We start from the raw sequence: 19,256 nt of genomic DNA on the forward strand, positions 1-19,256 counted from the left end.
AACAATGAAGAAGCTTTTGACTAATACCTGGAGCAGGTGTTTTAAGCCATAGGTCTGAACATTTACTAGGAAAATAATTAAGTAGTTCACTCAATAACAATTTAAAAACACTGAATATTATGCAAAAATGTAAGGGGGTCACTTGCCTCTCAGGATTATTTATTGTGTGTATGTGATCACAACCAAACTTGTTTGTACGCTAACATGTACTTAAAACGTACTTACATGTGTTGCCTTTAACAGGGCAGTGTATTATCAGACACAGCAGTAACTCAGAGACAGGGACGACTGGAAATATTGTACACTATATGTACGTGTTGAAAATTTCAGAACATCGGCTTTTTATTGATCATTTATTGTTATTGATAAATTAGTGGCGAACGTGACTAATGCTTGTGGAAAGAGCCTTTGGTCGTCTCAGCAGCAGCAGAGCTAATGGCCATTGGCTGGTTCTTCAGAGCAGCATCCCTCATGGTGTGATACTCATGCTCATTCTTCTTAAACATCTTCAGCTCCATCTCAGTTTGTATACGTATGGACTGAAGGCAAAAACACACAAGATTATTGATGGTGTTTAACTTCCAAATTATGGTCAGAAAATCATATTTTCGCCAAGCATAAAGCAAACCACTGTATAACAGACCTCCAGGTCTCTGGTGATGGAGTGGTTGGGTCCGTGGGTGATCATGAGAATGCCATAGGCCTTGCAGATGAAGCCATGGCCAACTTCAATCAGCCCAGCATGCCAGTGGGTAACCCCTGCCCGCATAAGGGCCATGCCCAACTGAGCGTTGTTTGGGTGGTACAACTTCCTGTTCGAGAGAGGGGGGAGAACAGTGAGAGGAGCCAGTGAAGGATCCCTCTTAGCTAAACAGTATTTGTGAATTGGGACCATGAAAAACCAGAGCAGTGGATTAGTTTACAGTTGAGTAAGGCTGAAAGGAGATCCAGCATTAGGATTAAAATTTAGGGTTTAAGAGTTTAACTGGACTCTGATGGAAAGAAACGAAGAATTAAGAAATCTGAAGAAGGAGGAGCAAAACATGATGCTTGAAGATGGATGAACAAGTTGAATACTTTCAGATAAGCCAGTGTATGACAACACACACATCTCATCTGACCCCATAGTTATGAAGACAAGTTAAAAAGTGAGGTACCATTTTGTTTTCTTTTTAGCAGACAGTATTCGTTTTACAGTTTTTAAGAAGAGGGTTTAAGGTTATTCAATTTATAGTATTTATTTATTTATTTATTTTTCATTACCATTGTATGACATCACTACAGAGTTAATGTCATACGGTGGTGACAAATAAATGTGGGGTGAGAGGACAGGAGAGAGGGACGAAAGGAGCTCAGTGCATCGGGGGATGGGTCCCCTACAATTCATCTGAACATAAATCTTTCAGTTTTTCTTTGTCCATGTGGTCTACTTGTGGTTCCCAGAATTTCCAATGGTAGAATGGGAGGCAGAGCCTTTAGCTATCAAGCTTCTCTCCTGTGGAACCAGCTCCCAGTTCAGATTCGGGAAGCAGACACCCTCTCTACTTTTATGTCTAGGCTTAAAACCTTCCTCTTTAATAAAGCATATAGTTATAGTTATGCTGCTATAGGCTTAGACTGCTGGGGGACCCACCCCCCCCAATGCACTGAGCTCCTTTCCTCCTCTTGACCATCTCTCCTCTCACCCCGCAATTGTCACCACTGTATGACATTAACTCTGTGTGTTTTCTCCTGTAGTTGTCTCTCTCCTTCTCTGTCCCCCACTCTCTGCTTTGAAGCTGTGTGTCTTCCAGCGTGCAGCTACTGGTCCTACCAACCTGCTCGATGTTTTGTTTTTGCTTTTGTTGCTCTTTTTCTTATCTCTCTCCACTTTCCACTCACCCCAACCGGTCGAGGCAGATGGCCGTCCACCCTGAGCCTGGTTCTGTTAGAGGTTTCTTCGGTTAAAGGGAGTTTTTCCTCTCCACTGTTGCATAGGGTTCTCTCTACACATCTGTATAGTCTTGACTTTATTCTGTAAAGTGCCCTGAGATGACTTTGTTGTGAATTGGAGCTATATAAGTAAAGTTTAATTGAATAGAATAGAACCAGTCTATTTGGGGTATGTTTCTACCTGCTTTGCACATCTAGAGAGTAAAATAGCTCAAGTTCAGTCAGATTGGATGGAGAGCAACTTTTTTCAATTCCTTTTTATTCTGCACTTATATAGATTTAGCTATAGCTTTCCTCACAATTCTCTTTTGTCTGACTATTTTCTAATAACATTTGAATTTAGAATAATGGAATGATAAATGATCTGGACTTATATAGCTTTTCTACCTATTGCTTTACACTGCTTCTTATTCACACCTTCGCACTCACAATCAGCAACTAAGCAACTAAGTTGGGATTCTTGTCTTACTCAAGGACACTTTGACATGTGACGGGAGGAGCCGGTCACCATCAGTGGGGATGGTGTGTTCAGGGTGATGTGCAGTGTTAGGTTACAGCCACACAACATTTTCCATTTAGGCCAAAAAGTTCAATTTTGGTCTCATCTGACCAGAGCATCTTCTTCCACATGTTGGCTGTGTCCCCCACATGGCTTGTTGCAAACTGCAAACAGACCTGAGCTGTGGATCTTTGCAGCTCCTCCAGAGTTACCATGGGCCTTTTGGCTGCTTCTCTCATTGATGCTCTCTGTGTACAGTGCTCAGTGAGATGTTCAAAGCTTGGGATATTTTTTTATACCATAACCCTGCTTTAAACTTCTCTAGAACTTTATCCCTGGCCTGTCTTGTCTTACGTGGACTTCATGATGCTGTTTGTTCACTAATGTTCTCTAACAAACCTCTGAGGGCTTCACACAACAGCTGTATTTATACTGATTAGGTGACTTCTGAAGACAATTGGTTCTCTTGGATTTTAGTTAGGGATATCAGAGTAAAGGGGGCTAAATACAAAGGCACTTTTCAGATATTTATTTGTAAAAGATTCTAAAAAAACATTTATCATGTGGCCTTCACTTCACAATTATGTACCACTTTGTGTTGGTCTATGGCATAAATTCCCAATAAAATAACATTACATTTGTGGTTGTAACGTGACAAAAGGGTATGACTACTTTTTCAAGGCACGGATTGTATGTCTTTATTATTATTATTATTATTATTATTACTTAGGAAAATAAGAAATAAATAATTCAAAGCTCATGATGGGCCTATGTAAACTTTGTATACTGATCGTGAGTCTGGCAGAAGCCAGAGAGCGACTGTGGCGGAGGAAGGTAGAGCGGTTGTCCACCAATCTCACAGTTGTGCTCCTCCGGTCACATGTCGAAGTGTCCTTGAGCAAGACACTGAACCCCAACTTAGTTGCTCCCGGTGAGTGTTGGCCAGGTGCATAGCAGCTCCCCCATCGGTGTATGAATGTGTGTGTGATTGTGAGTGTGAATTAGTAAATAAGAAGCAGTGTAAAGTGCTTTGAGTGCCAATAGGTAGAAAAGCGCTATATAAGTGCAGAACATTTACCATTTCTATGTGTTCAGTGAGATCATTTTGCGTGTGGATATCCCTTCATGACAACTCACATGTATCCCTCCACCATCCTGCGGGTCAAGTCTGCAGCCTCTGCGAAGTGTTTCAGATATGACAGCACCTCGCTGGCAACGCTGAGCACACGCAGCTTGTAGAGGTGAGTGTCAGCCAGGATGTTCTCCTGCTTCCCCAGACACTCCTGACACAGCTTCACCACCTGAGAGAGGACGGACAAAAAGACGCTGACACACGTGTTGTCAAAAGAATATGAATTGAGAAAAAAGAAGGGAGAAGGAAAAGAAGAGAAGCTGATAGTAGTGAGGTGAGGTTTACCTCATGGTAATCTCCTTTTATACGGGACTTCTCAATCTTCTCCAGACACTCTTTACTAAAGGCAGTCACCTCTTTTACCTTATCAGCAGGGGGCTGACAGCAAAACATAACAGGAAGGACAAATCAAGACACAAAGAAAAAGTAAAATATCTTTATTCTGTCATAGTTTTTAAATGTGTATTGTCCTTTTAGATTGCAACATTCCCTGTGTCTCACTTTTTTCTCTCCGCTCTCTGCGACAGCCATCATCAGCTCATCTTTGATGTGGTGGCTGCAGTGCTCGCAGGCGCAGTCAAAGAGGAACTGCTCCCTCAGCTTCTTTTTGCGGTCAGCAGACAGATTGAGGAAGTCCACGTAGCTCACAGTCAGCTCCTCACCCTCAGGGATTTTCTGCAGCGTTCGCAGCTCGATCCTGGAGGAAGAGCGGCAACAAATGAGAAGTAACAATGTAGTAGTATTTGGCTGGGTTATACTGCAACATATATATTTGCCAAAAAATAATGAAACCCCCTCCAAGCTACGCCAAGTCAGAGTGTGGCAGTTTTTTTTTATATAATTAGTAAATTCTTGGACCAGTTTAGCTTGAGAACATATGAACCACTGGGTGAGTTTTAAGATGAAGCTGCTACCTAAGCCAGCCACCGAAGCTTAGTTTCAACAAAGAGAATGTAGATATGACATTGGATCAAGCGGCTGAGTGTGCGAAGATTTGGATAGGTCTAAATAAGGTTTTCAAGAAATAATGGGCAAAGTATAGCAAAGTCATTTAACTGCATTATTATAACTGACATGCAGTTTATGCTTTTTTGTGTCTGAATGTCCTAAATCAGTGCATGACAGCTTTTAGTGAGTAGAAGTGAAAGATCATTGTTGTTCAGTAACTATTCACACCTGGCCAGTAATGAGTGTGTATGTGTGTTTGTGTGTGTGTTTATGACAGTAAACAAACATGTTACCGAGTGTAACAGTGCAGCACCCTGATCTGGATTTAGCAGCTTGAGGCTACAATATGTAAGAGCATGAGACCTGAAAGAAATCCACTTTGCTGTACTCAGCCCTGCTTCTCCCTGCTCTATTATGTTCCGCCACCATCTGCCCAGCACTGCTAGTTGTGACTGTAAAAGTACAATCAATTCCAATGTTTTAAAACTTACTTATTAGGCAGAAATAATTGATTTTCTCACAAATGTGAGTGAGTCTCATGTGTCTCATGTGACTCATCAATAAGTCATTTATCATTTCTATAAAGCATAAAGCATAACACGCTATAAAGCGTGTTTTGGATTCAGTCATGTGACGCTACCCGCTTGCTTGAATAGAAAGCCTCCAGATAATCTCACCACAGTTCTCAACATATTCTAATTATTATGTAGTAAATAAAATTGATTTAAGACACATTTTATGGCCAACGATGTGTGTGTCTCTGTTTCAGCTAGTTTATTAACGCCACTGCACACATCATGTGACAGGTCGAGGGGTAAATATGTGTAATACATACCTGCTCTGAGAGTGGAGAGCAGAACTCAGAGCTGACTGGCTACAAATAAAAGAGATAGACAGTCAATGTATAGTTTTCTATATGTTGCATAGGGCTGATATTAAGCTTTTGTTTAAGCCAATAACAAGGCAGTATTATTGACGTGATCCATTGAAATCAAGTTTTACTATTATAAATTATGCTGTGCTCACATAATCCATGTATCTACAGAATGTACTGGTGGGTACCTACTTGCCATGGTTGAGGATGACAGTGCAGTTGGGCCAGCAGTCATGGTTGACCAGACACAAGTTGGGGAAAAGGCCGACACCAACAGCCTGCAGGCCCCTCTGATCACTCAGCGTGAAGGCATTACACTTGATCTACAGAGACACACAGAGGGCAAATGGTTCCGTTGTCACTTTGCTGATATATAACGCATTACGTAATTAAGATTAATGAAGCACTTTACAAGAATTCCCACTTACAATGCCAAACATCTTTGAGATGCAGTCACCGGAGAGCTGCTTTCTTCCACAAGACCAGTATTCAAGGAAGCTGTGGACGTCTGTCTTGAGATGCTTGAGATCTTCTTCAGGCAGGTCAGACACATGGTCTTCCAAATGATCCACAGGGATCAGCTGACTGTCTGACACAATGCCTGTGTCCTTATGTATGCGCCACAGCACCCGAGCGGCCAGACTGTGCAGGGAAGAAGAGGAGATATGAGCCGGTTAGCGAGTCTATCTCTGATTCAGTCCTAGACAGATAAAAAAGTCTTTCTGTCCAAAGCTCAGACCTGTTCTTCCCCCAGATGGATTTAGAGGGAGTCTGGTCCACATAACAGCAGGATGACTATTCTGCTGACTATGCTGCTCATTATTTTTGCTTTGCGCCTACATCCCCCAAAACTACCCCCAGTGCAATTTAACTACCAACGATTCAGACAGAGATTTGAGATTAGTGGTAATAATCATCACCACCATCATGATTATCATCATCATCATACTCGTATTTGTTCTGAGGGGGAATAAATGTATCTACCAAAAGTCATGACAGTCTATCCATAGTTGAAACATTTCACTCGAAACCACAAAGGTCAGTAGATCATCAATGTCAGCACAGTATTTGTTCTCAGGGAATGTTTGTGCAGAATCAAAGTGGTGCATCAACACTGTACCCACAGACCCTAAAACGTCCTAAAAGCACATACTACTTTCTGTGAGGAGCATGAATATCAACATTCAACCTGCTCAGTGTGTGTGGTCAGTTATGGTTTATTTGTGACACATGGGGAAGCTAAGGATTCACTAAACCCACTGGAAGTCACCCTCTGGGCACAAACACAAAGATCTGAATCTAATTTCACCCCCTTCTGGCAAATAGTTGTTCAGATTGACAGGGACTGTGGTGCAGGAAGGTAGAGTGGTCGTCCACCAACCCCCCCATTGTTTGTTTGATCCTGACTCCTCCGGTCACACATTAAAGTGTCCTTGAGCAAGACACTGAACCCCAACTTAGTTGCTCCCGGTGAGTGTTGGTCAGCTACATAGCAGCTCCCACATCAGTGTGTGAGTGAGTGTGTGTGGTGAATGAAAAGCAGTGTAAAGCGCTTTGAGCACCAATAGGTAAAAAAAAGCACTATATAAGTACAATTTAAGTGTTGACCCCCCCATCTGCCAGAATTGACCACCTGAACATACAGTAATAATTTGGACGGTATTATTTAAACTTGCTGTTTGTTCCTAACATATGTGAAACGACCAAGCAGCTGTGGCATTAACAACGTGACTGTATCAGATTTAAGACAAAAGCATCTTTTTAGGGTCATCTTAATTCCTGTCCAGTGACACTTTTATTAATTGTGTCCCGCAGCATCTTCAGACAGGATGGACACTTACCGGACATTCTCATTGGGTGCCCTGATAATCTTCCTGATGGCTGCACACTCCTGCTTATGTTCTTCCCAGCATGCAGTCTGGCAGGTACGGTTGCAGTAGTGGGCAAACTTGCACTGAGCACATCGGTGCAGCTTAGCCTGGTGCCGGAAACAGCTGTGGCAAACCTGAGAGGCCAAACTGACAGACAAAACAGAGATGCATCAAAAACGTGTTTTACATGTCACAACACTGCTGTGAGAGGTGTTGTGTGATTGTTTTATATAATGTGAGGGTTTAGCACAAAAGAGGTTTCCACCTTTCACAGTGTAGCACCAGTTTTTCCTTTTCCATTCAACATCAAATCCCTGCAACATGTTACCCAACTAATCTTGCTTCAGTCAAATTGGACATATTCGATAAAATATGAATTATTGTCAAGGTCTATCAAAATTGCAGCTCTGCACTGTGCTGGACTAAGTATTTTTTGCATGTGACGTGTCTATCATGTGGTTTGGTCCAGCTCCCCATTTCTACATTTCTCAGACGTACAACCCCAATTCAAAAAAGTTGGAACAATTTGTAAAACACAAATAAAATCAGAATGCAATGATTTCCAAATCTCATCAACCCATATTTTATTCATAATACAGCATTAACAACACATCAGATGTTGAAACTAAGACATTTTACTAATTCATGGAAAATAATAGCTCATTTTGAACTTAATGGCAGCAACATTGGTCAACATTCAGAGTCACTTAATGTGACTCTGAATGTTGACCAATCATCACATGCACATTTCCTTTGTCTTTATACAGTAGAAATGTCCATTACACATCCATAAGTTTCAAATGGAAGTTTTTGAAGTGTCTTTTTTGTCTCTTTTTTGTCTTCGTAATTCATCAGAAGTAAAGCTCATCAGTTTAAGAAGTAACATGTATCTGAAGGTTCACTTACTGGTGAATCAGTACACACAAAGTGTTCATGTATGTTCTGTTTTAGTAACTTTTTAGTAATTTAAATTATTTTGCAAGTTTTAATTTTGCCATAAAACGTTTTTGTAATCGATTTTGTATCAATAAAAGCCTACACTACTTTTTATTGGAGCTATAAGTTTAATTGTCATTATTACAAAAAATATCAAATGCTGAAACTGAGAAATCTGGATGTTTTCTGAAAAATATATGCTCATTTTTAATTTGTTAATGCAGCAGGAGGTGATGCATCACTGGTAAATATGCCCCCATAAAAAGTTTTCGTATTGTTTCCTGCATTAAAGTAAAAATGGGCATATATTTAAACCAAAACATTTGACATATAGTCTTTTTACTATAACAAAAAGTATTATTTTTTTACAAGAAGACTTCTTTAGTGAGACTGAGGAGAGGGACAAAACCAGTACAAACAGGGTCCAAGCATTTTCAGCAGACTGGATATCAACAACATACAGAAGCCTCGAGTGTTTGTGTGTGTGTGTGTGTGTGTGTGTGTGTGTGTGTGTGTGTGTGTGTGTGTGAGTAAATGCTCTGTACTTAGAGATCGGTGGACCTTCCTATATCCGTGTGTGTGGCTGTGTATATTCACAGGTCTTAGGAGGACAGCAGCCTGCATCTGTGTTTAAACAGTTTATCTGGCACAGTCTCCCTGTCCAAAGGACACACACACACACACACACACACACACACACACACACTTGCTCCCAGTCAGCCTTACATTAGGCAGATCTTCTCAGTGCATGCCTGCTGTGTTGGACTCTTTCAGTGACTCATCCTACATCCCGAAGCTACTCTTATATGGTTTTAACTTTTGTGTCTGTGTGTAACATTCCAGCCCACAAACAAACCACATTTGTTTTGCAGAAAAGGACAGAATAGTGTGTGCATATATTATTGTCCAACATTCAATATTCTTATTTTGTTGCAGAATTAGTGGAGTCTTCTGTTTGCTTCCTTAAAACGAACGATATACAGCATATTAAGATGATCAGTGAGCTTCAGCCATTTTGGTGGGTTTATTTTTGAGCTGGACAGAAGCAGGTTAGCTGTCTGGCGTTTAAAAAGTCCAGCTCCTGATATTTAGTAAAGCAGGTAATCTCTGAAACTGAAACATGTTGAGAGTTTTAACCTTTTCCATTTTTGATAATAACAAAAAACACTATAGTTGGTTTCTAAAGCAAAGAACCTGCTGCTGCAGTATGAGGCTTCCAGACTTCACAGTATTAAAATACAAATATTAAATATAAATATTTTTTAAAGCTAATTATCAGTATCATTTTTGGCAGAACAGATGCCTCCTTGCTCTTGAATCTAAATCCAAAAATACATCCTGCTCAAGTTCACATGACACCTTGACAGATTTCTTGTTGCTGGTGTCATGACCATTTGGGAATGCAGAAAGGAGGTCATAGCTCAGAAAAGGTTCAAGAAGTCTGACCTACAGCCCACCTGCAGGGGATCCACTAGATCTGCAAACAGTCGCCTCATTATGAAGAAATCCGCTGTAATCCAGAGACTCATACCTGTCAAAGACCACAGCGGAGAAACTGGGCTCTGCAAAGACCACTTCCCCAGCGCTGAGCTCTCTGTTGGCTTTAAGACCTCGGCCTTTCTTCCCTGCATCAAACAGAACAGCATTCTCCATGTTCCCCACAGTCATTGTGCTGGCCAAACAAAACACAGAGGAGACAGAGAGGGAAGAGACGGCAGCTGAGAGTGGGACGGGCTCAGGAACAAGGCTGCAGAGACTGGAGAGTTCTCATGAAATTCTCCCCAACATTCAGGAACACATGCTTTCTCCTTAACCCAACCCCTGCTAACGCTAAAAATAAATTAGCCCCCTCTAGGGGTTGTCGCACCTCCACAGTGTGGGATGGGGAGTGAGGTGTGGTAGATGAGACAGGCCGGGCAGCAGCGGGGTGGTAGTAAAGGTAGACGGGAACTGTGGGTGCTGTCCCCTTGTTTGGGTTGGTTTCTCCAGTGGTATTTTGGTCCGTAGCAGCTGTGGCTGTCTGTCGGAGGCACATGACAGGAAACAGAGCTGCTCATACACTCAGTGGAAGCCGCTCTGCTCTATGGGTTTTTTCTTTCTCACAAGCTGTAAACACAACACAGACATACTGCATTATTACCAGATCGAGCTGACTGGATACACGTGTTTGCAATGAGTTGCTCATTTACACCTCCAGCAGCAACATGGGGATTCACTCAGAGTTCAGAGAGCAGAGTTTGTGATAATGAGGATGATGATGAATCTGATGAATCTATTAGATAGTATCTCTCCTTTACTTCTGCTTTTCGTCTCCACCATCTCCTGAGGAAATTATCTGACTTCATTTGCTAAACTGCTTAGCATCAGTTTGTAGTTTCCACCTACAAACACTAATTCATTTGTTGCTAGTTTATTCTTTTTCTCAAACAAATGCATTTTTCGTTATATAATATATATATATATGTATATATAATATATATTATATATATGTATATATTATATATATATGTATATATGTGTGTGTATATATATATATATATATATATATATATACACACACACACACACACACACACACACACAGAATAAAGTCAAGATTATATATATATATATATATATATATATATATATATATATATATATATATATATATATATATATATATATATATATATATATATATATATATATAATCTTGACTTTATTCTGCAAAGTGCCCTGAGATGACTTTGTTGTGAATTGGTGCTAAATAAAGTTGAATTGAATATATATTTCGTTAATATTTTCGCATCCAGTAGGGACTAATAATTAGTTTAAATCAGAGGACAATACAGTAGATCCATAGCACCCAGTAGTTTTCCTTGGAAGATACAGTACATAGTACACTTTGGGAGTTGTGTTGCATGTGCATTCATTTAAATGTGAATACATTCAATTCAATTCAACTTTATTTATATAGTGCCAATTCACAACAAAGTCATCTCAAGGCACTTTACAGAATAAAGTCAATACTATAAAGATGTATAGAGAGAACCCAACAATTCCCCCTTGAACAAGCCATAGGCAACAGTGGGGAGGAAAAACTTTTTAACGGAAGAAACCTCCAGCAGAACCAGGCTCAGGGTGGGCAGATCTGCCTTGACCGGTTGGGATGAGTGGAAAGTGAAGACAGAAAAGAAAAGAGCTACAAAAGCAACAACAAAACATCGGGCAGGTTGGTCGGACCAGTAGCTGCACGCTGGAAAACACACAGCTTAATACTAGGCTCAACAGAACTCAGCCTGGCTACAGTGCTGAACAGAAACCGGGGGTTGTTCTTGTTTTCTTCTATGAATAATAATGAATAATATGCTGTTCTGGCATCACAGAGCTTTTTTGTAAACTTTTTTGTAAAAACTGTTTTTCCAGGATAAATGAGATTCTTCTAAATTTCTTTAACGCCACTTCCTTTTTTAACTTTCGTGTTGCCTGTTTTAAGTTGCGTTTTTTTTCTCTTTTTCAGAGGGGCAACACTATCGAGTATTGTACGTAGTGATGCTGCAGAATTGTCAACAAGATAATCTATTTGTGCAGGAGTAGCATTAAGGAGACTACTTTCCATTGTATTAACATATGGTGAAGCAAATGATGAAGAAATAATTTCTTTAAATTTGTTGACAGCTTTTTCACTTAAGCATCTGCTATAGTGGAATTTTTCCCTAACTGCTAACTGTAAATTCAAATGTTATTAGAAAATGGTCAGACAGAAGAGAGTTGTGAGGAAATATTGTTAAATTATCCGCTTCAATTCCATACGTAAGGACAAGGTCTAATGTGTGACTAAAACAGTGAGTGGGTTTATTTACATTTTGGGAAAAACCAATTGAATCTAATAATGAATTAAACGCAGTGCTCAGGCAGTTACTGTCAGCATCTACATGAATGTTAAAGTCACCAGCTATAATGACTTTATCTGTACTAAGCACTAAATTCAATTCAATTCAATTCAACTTTATTTATATAGCGCCAATTCACAACAAAGTCATCTCAGGGCACTTTACAGAATAAAGTCAAGATTATAAAGATATATAAAGAGAACCCAACAATTCCCCCTGGAGCAAGCCATAGGCAACAGTGGAGAGGAAAAACTCCCTTTAACGGAAGAAACCTCCAGCAGAACCAGGCTCAGGGTGGACGGCCATCTGCCTCGACCGGTTGGGGTGAGTGGAAAGTGAAGAGAGAAAAGAAAGAGCAACAAAAAGCAACAACAAAACATCGGATAGAAAATTAGAAAATTCAATCAAAAACTCTGAATAAGGGACTGGAGGACGGTACACGATAACAAATAATAGTGGTTTTTGAGTTTTCCAGTTTGGGTGTGAAAGGCTAAGAGTAAGGCTCTCAAATGAGTTATAACTATGTTTAGGTCTAGGAATTATTGATAAGCTTGAATGGAAGATTGTTGCTACTCCTCCAACTCAGCCTGTGCTTCTAGGAACATGATCATTAATATGACTCATTTAAACTGAGATATTCTTCCTGCTGCAACCAAGTTTCAGTGAGACAAAATAAATTAAATTGATGATCAGTTATTAAGTCATTTACTAACAGAGATTTAGAAGAGAGAGATCTGATATTTAATAATCCACATTTAATAGTTTTGTTATGTAAGAGGATCAGTCTTAACTTTTATTAGATTATCATGATTAACTCCTCTTGTTGTTGTTTTTGGTTTATGTAATTTAGGTCGGGGAACAGACACAGTCTCTATAGGTGTGTGGGAGTTGTGGGGGGGTGACGGTTGTAAGGACACTGCAGAGAGACGTGTAGGACTGGATCTCTGCATCCTAGGCTCAACTCTGGATTGTCATACTTTTGGTTGTCTAATAAAACCAGCCATATTTCTGGATAAGAAAGCGGCACCATCTAAAGTAGGATGGATGCCATCTCTCCTAATCAGGCTAGGTTTTCCCCAAAAACGTTTCCAATTGTCTATGTAGCCCACATCGTTTGCTGGACACCACCTAGACAGCCAGCGGTTGAATGACGGCATGCGGGTGTACATGTCGTCACTGGTCAGATGTGAGAGGGTTCCAAAGAAAACTACGGAGTTCGACATTGTTTATACTTGAAAGCTGTCCAGGGAGGATCCCGCCTTTCGCCCACAGCTGGAATAGGCTCCCAGCTGTCATTTGTGGGCCCCACAACGTGAATCTGAATGACTTTGATGACCCAGTGCTTCTTCTTTTGCACCACCAAGGATGCAAAAATAATAGGGATGGATTTCTATCAAATGTTTCATTACTGTGAATCCTCAGGAGGGGCAAACCAGGCAAATGTTTGGGGATTATATTTGCACATTTTAGAACTATTTTGACAACTATCCACCCTATTAACGCCCCCATAAGACCACTATACAGAGCCTAGCCCTATTGTACCCTACTATTACAAGGTCTGGGGGGGCAAAATGGACTTCTTTGCAACTTAGTCCCTGTTGCAAATTAGCAAGTGTAAAGAGTACTGCAGCATAAGTGTACTAACATGCTCTAAAATGTGCTTAAATCAAAGTAATAATACTCTGCTCACTAACAAAATCAAATTATTTTAAAATGACCGAATATGATGCTGTTGGTTAAATAAATGTCTATTTCAAATTTGTTCCATAAAAACTTTTAAAGATTAAAATTATGACAAGAAACCCAACAGATTAATGAATAAACATTAAGAACAGAGACTGTGTTACTATAAAACCCTAGTGTGGAACAAAACCAGCAGCAGGCGAAGGTGGAGCTGATTTTAACCACTTTCAACTATCAACATGCAGTTTGAGTCTGTTTTGTAATAACAGCTGTTAATCTTCTAAGCAACTAAAGCCCTGAAATAAATGTAGTGAAGTAAAAGTAACATAAAATGGAAATATTACAGTAAATTTGTACCAAAGTACAGTTGTTGTTTTGTTTTTTTGTCCTTTCAGCTTATCCTGTGAGCTCAGTGTCGCCACAACGGATCATTGTCTGCATGATAATTTGGCACAGTTTTTACACCGGATGCCCTTCGTGACACAACGCTGCCCAATTTCTACCGGCACTGCACAGCTGGGGAGGGGAATGGGCTGTTATGGGTTCAGTGTCTTGCAAACATTTCTAATTTGAATGATGGACACATGAGAAAACCTTGGAATGTAGGTTTTATTATGGATTTCAATTGAATTGTTGTTCTTTTCACCTTGGTCACTAATAGAACAGTTCACACGGTTCATTCAACAGACAAATCTGTACCTTCAGTTCCGTCCCTGCAACACTCAGCAAACCACTTCTCTGACAGCCCTGTTTATAATAAAGCAGAGGACGGTTCAAGAAACGTGAAACAGAGCAAACAAACTTAAATGACATTCTTCACTGTGGACTTTGTCCTTTGTCCCATTAAAAATCAGCAGTGCACTAGTGGTGTAAATCAAGTGAATAAAAGGGGTGAGGGTGTTGTATATTAAACATCAAGAGTTACAGTAATTAGCTCAAAACACGCCTAAAAGTTTTTTGTAATAAGATGAGTGAGAAATGTAAAATGCCTTCATTTTATAGTATAGTGGTAAAGACAGACGACATGACAGCTCTCCAGAAATGAGGCCATCTTAAGCCACAGTTATTGTATAAGCCATTTAAAGGATGCTCTGAAAAGTTATATTTGAGAGTTATAAATGTAAATAATTTTCCTTTGAATCTGATGGAATAAAGCTTAAAAAACAAATAATAACGTAATAATAATGTAATAATGTTCTGTATATTCATTCTGCCTCAGCCAGTTTGGTCACTACTTGATACTTTGGTTTTTGACTTGATTTGTTGATATTGTTTGTCTTTATGATATGTAACACGAGATATATGACACAATGATATATTCTATGAGCAAATACATGGAATGTGTCAGTTACTGACTAAAATCTGGGACAATGTTCCACATTTGAATGTTGTTCTTGTACACGGTTAATCATATAACTCAGTAAATATGCATTAGGCCTGAGGTGTTTTACTCCAAGTTAATTACTGATTTTACTTGCACTTTGAGTCTGCACTTTGAACTGCAGGTATAAATGAGTTTCAATTCAAACCAAAGCACATATACAAGTCCTCTAAGTGGCTGGCGGCTCATGGTCTCTAGACATCATAGATGTCTATGTGAGCTCCAGATGTGTATTTGTCTTCCAGCAGCAACTTCATCAGTTTGGCACAGGACTCTTCACAGGTGAGAAGCTGACCTTGAGCAAACATGTCTGAAAAAGATTTCCTGATAGTGGGATCAGCTGTTTTGGATCTGGCCAACATCTGCATGTCCGTGTCCAGAGGCCCTGATTTAAACCAAATGACAGAGAACAATGTTCTTCTTTTCATTTCATCAAAAAAGACTGGAATGGACAGAACAAGGCAATTGTGTCTAGAGAGATGAGATAACTAGTCTTTATTCTGCATCATGAGTAATTCGTTCTAACTTACCATTATATTTCAAACTGGTGACAAAAATAAATGGATATACAGATACCAGAATTCCTATTTTTATTCAAACTTTCCCCACCTGGAGAATAGTTGAGCACCCGGATGTCCGGCTCCTCCTCTGCCAGCACCCTGAACATCATCTCTCGGGCAGCCTTGCCAGTGCAGTATAGCACCCAGGAGCAGAAAGGCTTCAGGGCGCAGAGCGAGGAGACATTGATCACGGTCCGCCGCAGACCTGAACGCTGTGGAAAAGCCTGCAGGATTTTGGCGGTGAGGCACAGGGAGGAGCTGACATTGAGAGACAAGTAGGAGTCTACCTCAGCCATGTTAGTGAAGCTTTTAGCATAGCGGGTCACATCACCCAGAGAAGCTATGAGGAGAGAGGGGAGATGTTTCATACATGAGTGTTATGCAAAAAGAGGCCATGAAATTACAAAATATTGGTTTCACTTGTATTCTCACAAGGCTGAGCCCTACTGAGAGTTTAACCACTGTGACAGCGCTTACACAAGACACAGATAAGCAGAACATCAAACTCAAATCATGGAAAAAGAAAAAACGCACGTTTGCTCACTCATTAAGTACGTAGCTGGATGACTGCTGTTTATTTTTATAGTTTATTTCTTAGGGTTCTGATGTTTATCTCTCTAAGATCTTTGCCACAAACGTAAACACATACACACACAGACACACTATTTCATGGAGGACAAGGGTCAGTATTACTACTCCGAGCATGTACACAGCCTCATACACAGCAACATGTATGCAGACTGTGTACAGACGTAGTACAAGTACACACTCAATACTCATGTAAAAGTGCAAGTATTGGCCTAAAAACTTTACATCTTTTACTCAAGTAAAAGTACTAAGCAGATTATCTACATTTTACCTGAAGTACAAAAGTAAAAATACTTAGAAGATACTAAGAAAACTATGTATTTTAAACAATACTGATTATGGTAATTATCACAAAACATGTAGAGTATTTAAGAAAAATAAGAGTCAAAGATCAGCTGATACTGATGGTAAGCCTGATTTTAACAATTTCAACAAATGGACAAATATTTTTTTATAAAAACCATTTAGTAGTTTTATATTAAAACCACAACCTGGTATTTATGTCGTGGCTGATCGGTGTAAGTATCACAATGTAAAGTATAACTAGTGTTCAGGAATAAAAATGCATCACGTGACAGTCATACTGTTACATGTCACCAGATTAATAATTAGTGAATGCTGTATTGCCTTTTAAACAAACTTCATATGATTTGTATAATAATAATAATTTAATAATGATTTAATTATACTGGCATATAGTAATTACCGAATGAAAAAGCATTTAAATATGTACTTAGACATATACCAAGGGAAGTAAAAGTTCCGTTTTAGAATAGATGGAATCCATGGAACGATCCCTAAAAGCAATAAAAAGCAGACTGTGCAGAGACTTACCAGCGTTGTTGACAAGTATAACATGATCGATTTGGTTGGAAAAAGCCTCTTCACACGTCGTCACTACGCTTTCCACTCCCTCCATGTCACTCAGATCCGCCACCACACACTCGACCACCAGCCCCGCTTTGCCTGCCTCCGATTGGCCCAGCTCCGCTTGGAGAGCCCGCAGCTCGTCCCCGGATCGAGCCACCAGGACGAACGCGGACCCCGGCTCCATCAGCCGGGCCACGTCCCTGGCTACAGTCCGTCCAAAGCCTCTGGAGGCGCCGGTGATGATGCAGAGCGCGCAGCCCAGGTCTGTGCGTTCTGTGGCCGCCATGGTGCTGTGTGTGTGTGTGTGCGTGTGTTTGTGTGTGTGAGAAAGAGATAATATACGGTGATGTGGAGGTAAGAGAGGCCAGGAGCAAAGTGGTTTTCATCCAAAAGCAGCCGCTCGCTCTTCTTCTGAGATTTTCTTGCCAGTGTTAATCCACTTGTTGCATTATCGCCATCTCTCGGTTTCACACCACTTCACACGCATTAAACAGTGGGAAGAGCGCTGAGCGCGGGGAAAAGCAAGCTTTCATAATTATGACGTCATAATGAGGCAGAGCCACGCTGGGACTAATTAATCAAAGCTTGCACACTTCCAAACTAGATGTGTTAATTAGGTTAATTTTCCTGAACCAGCTCTGCAATATTTCATTTTTCTTTTACTTTTCCCCAAATTAAATATTAAAGCTAGACTTTAGTCGATTATTTAAGTTTATTTTAGTTTATTTGAGTTTATTAATCCACAGTTTACAGTTATTCAGTTAAATTTATTATCATCTGTTGAGATGAAATACACCTGGAAATACAAACCATGACAAGCTGGAACTTTGGAGCTTTTCCTAATGGGACCTGGCTGCAGACTGAGCCTCAGCCGGAAGTGATAAACGTTTCCGGAAGTTGGACACAAAGGCACCTAACGTCACAGAATCACATGACACTTTTGTAGCGCATTTTTTAGATGAGCGCCTCAGTTCTTGATCTTGTCTAAAGAGCTCACAGTACATTTCAGAACATACAAAGTCTATAAAAACGTATATTTTGTAGTATGTTGAGGGTCCACAATGTGAAGCATTGAGTGCTACTCCAGAGTCAGGGGGCTAAGATTAAGCGAAAAAAAAGCATGTAGATGAACCTGAAAGAGAAAACCAAGCAGAAAAAATACTTTGAAAGGTGCTAGATAGTAAGTTATATAGATCATAATATTCTGCTGGACACACTGAGGCACTGGGTGGGTATATCAGCCACAGCGTTAAACTGGTTTGCTTCATAATTATCTAATAGGAAATCTTGTGTCTCCATTGACAATTATATGTCATCCCCCTCCCCCTCTGAGGATGGTGTTTCCCAAGGATTGATGCTTGGCCCAATTGTTTTCTCAATCTAGATGCTTCCACTGGGTGATGTTATACGCAGGTATAATATTTAATTTCACTGTTGTGCTGATGACACTCAGCTGTATCTCCCTATTACTCTTATAGTTCATAGTAGGTTGAGTTCGCTACAAGATTGTATGTTCGATATTAGAAACTGAATGTCCTTACATTTTCTAAATTACATTCAAATAAATCAGAAATTCTTATAATTTGACGTCAAAATCTAACCAGTAATATTCTCCCATCTTTAGGGCCTTTATTAAAATTTGTTAAGCCAGTTGTCAGAAATATTGGTGTTTTATTTGACTGCAACGTGAGTTTTGAGCATCACATCACTAAACTAGAACAGTCCTGCTATTATCATCTTAGGAATATTGCAAAAATCAGACCTATGTTAAATTTTAATGACACTGAGACTATTATTCATGCTTTTATCTCCTCTTGTCTAGATTATTGCAATAGGCTATTTTCCTCACTTCACCCAAAAGACTTGAAACACCTAGAAATTGTTCAGAACTCGGCAGCTCGGCTCCTGACTAGAACCAGGAAGTTCGGCCACATTACTCCTTGTCTTGCATCTCTGGATTGGCTCCTTCTTCATCTTAGGATAAATTTTAAGATTTTACTGATTACTTATAATGCACTGCATGGCACCATCCTATATTTCTGATCTTTTAATTCCATATGTGCCATTACGAAACTTAAGATAATCAGACAGTGGACTGTTGTCTGTT

The 19,256-nt window shown here is 39.9% G+C and overlaps 2 protein-coding genes across 2 annotated transcripts; both read right to left on the bottom strand.

Annotated features, from left to right (window-relative positions):
* Positions 1 to 311: 311 nt before the first annotated feature.
* On the bottom strand, positions 312 to 10,012 carry smyd1a (SET and MYND domain containing 1a). Its single transcript, XM_067483690.1, has 10 exons — positions 9,724 to 10,012; positions 7,227 to 7,403; positions 5,814 to 6,027; positions 5,578 to 5,708; positions 5,347 to 5,385; positions 4,065 to 4,260; positions 3,849 to 3,941; positions 3,569 to 3,732; positions 644 to 812; positions 312 to 539 (listed from the first exon to the last, which is right to left on the bottom strand). The coding sequence occupies exons 1-10, from the start codon at positions 9,858 to 9,860 to the stop codon at positions 387 to 389; spliced, it is 1,473 nt and encodes a 490-aa protein (XP_067339791.1). The 5' UTR covers positions 9,861 to 10,012; the 3' UTR covers positions 312 to 386.
* A 4,328-nt stretch (positions 10,013 to 14,340) lies between these two features.
* spra (sepiapterin reductase a) lies at positions 14,341 to 17,632 on the bottom strand. Its single transcript, XM_067484783.1, has 3 exons — positions 17,114 to 17,632; positions 15,741 to 16,031; positions 14,341 to 15,516 (listed from the first exon to the last, which is right to left on the bottom strand). The coding sequence occupies exons 1-3, from the start codon at positions 17,433 to 17,435 to the stop codon at positions 15,326 to 15,328; spliced, it is 804 nt and encodes a 267-aa protein (XP_067340884.1). The 5' UTR covers positions 17,436 to 17,632; the 3' UTR covers positions 14,341 to 15,325.
* Between the last annotated feature and the right edge of the window lie 1,624 nt (positions 17,633 to 19,256).

This window comes from Channa argus, chromosome 18 (genome assembly GCF_033026475.1).
Source record: "Channa argus isolate prfri chromosome 18, Channa argus male v1.0, whole genome shotgun sequence".
Classification (NCBI taxonomy): Eukaryota; Metazoa; Chordata; class Actinopteri; order Anabantiformes; family Channidae; genus Channa; species Channa argus.

What these genes read in the sequence shown, in the direction of transcription:
- smyd1a (XM_067483690.1), bottom strand. Translation starts at nt 9,860, where the DNA reads ATGACTGTGGGGAACATGGAGAATGCTGTTCTGTTTGATGCAGGGAAG. An exon ending in CAGAGAGCGGAGAGAAAAAA is followed by an intron (nt 3,942 to 4,064) that starts GTGAGACACAGG and finishes TTTTGCTGTCAG; the next exon opens with CCCCCTGCTGATAAGGTAAA. An exon ending in TAAAAGGAGATTACCATGAG is followed by an intron (nt 3,733 to 3,848) that starts GTAAACCTCACC and finishes GTCCTCTCTCAG; the next exon opens with GTGGTGAAGCTGTGTCAGGA.
- spra (XM_067484783.1), bottom strand. Translation starts at nt 17,435, where the DNA reads ATGGCGGCCACAGAACGCACAGACCTGGGCTGCGCGCTCTGCATCATC. An exon ending in TATACTTGTCAACAACGCTG is followed by an intron (nt 16,032 to 17,113) that starts GTAAGTCTCTGC and finishes CTCTCCTCATAG; the next exon opens with CTTCTCTGGGTGATGTGACC. An exon ending in GGTGCTCAACTATTCTCCAG is followed by an intron (nt 15,517 to 15,740) that starts GTGGGGAAAGTT and finishes GGTTTAAATCAG; the next exon opens with GGCCTCTGGACACGGACATG.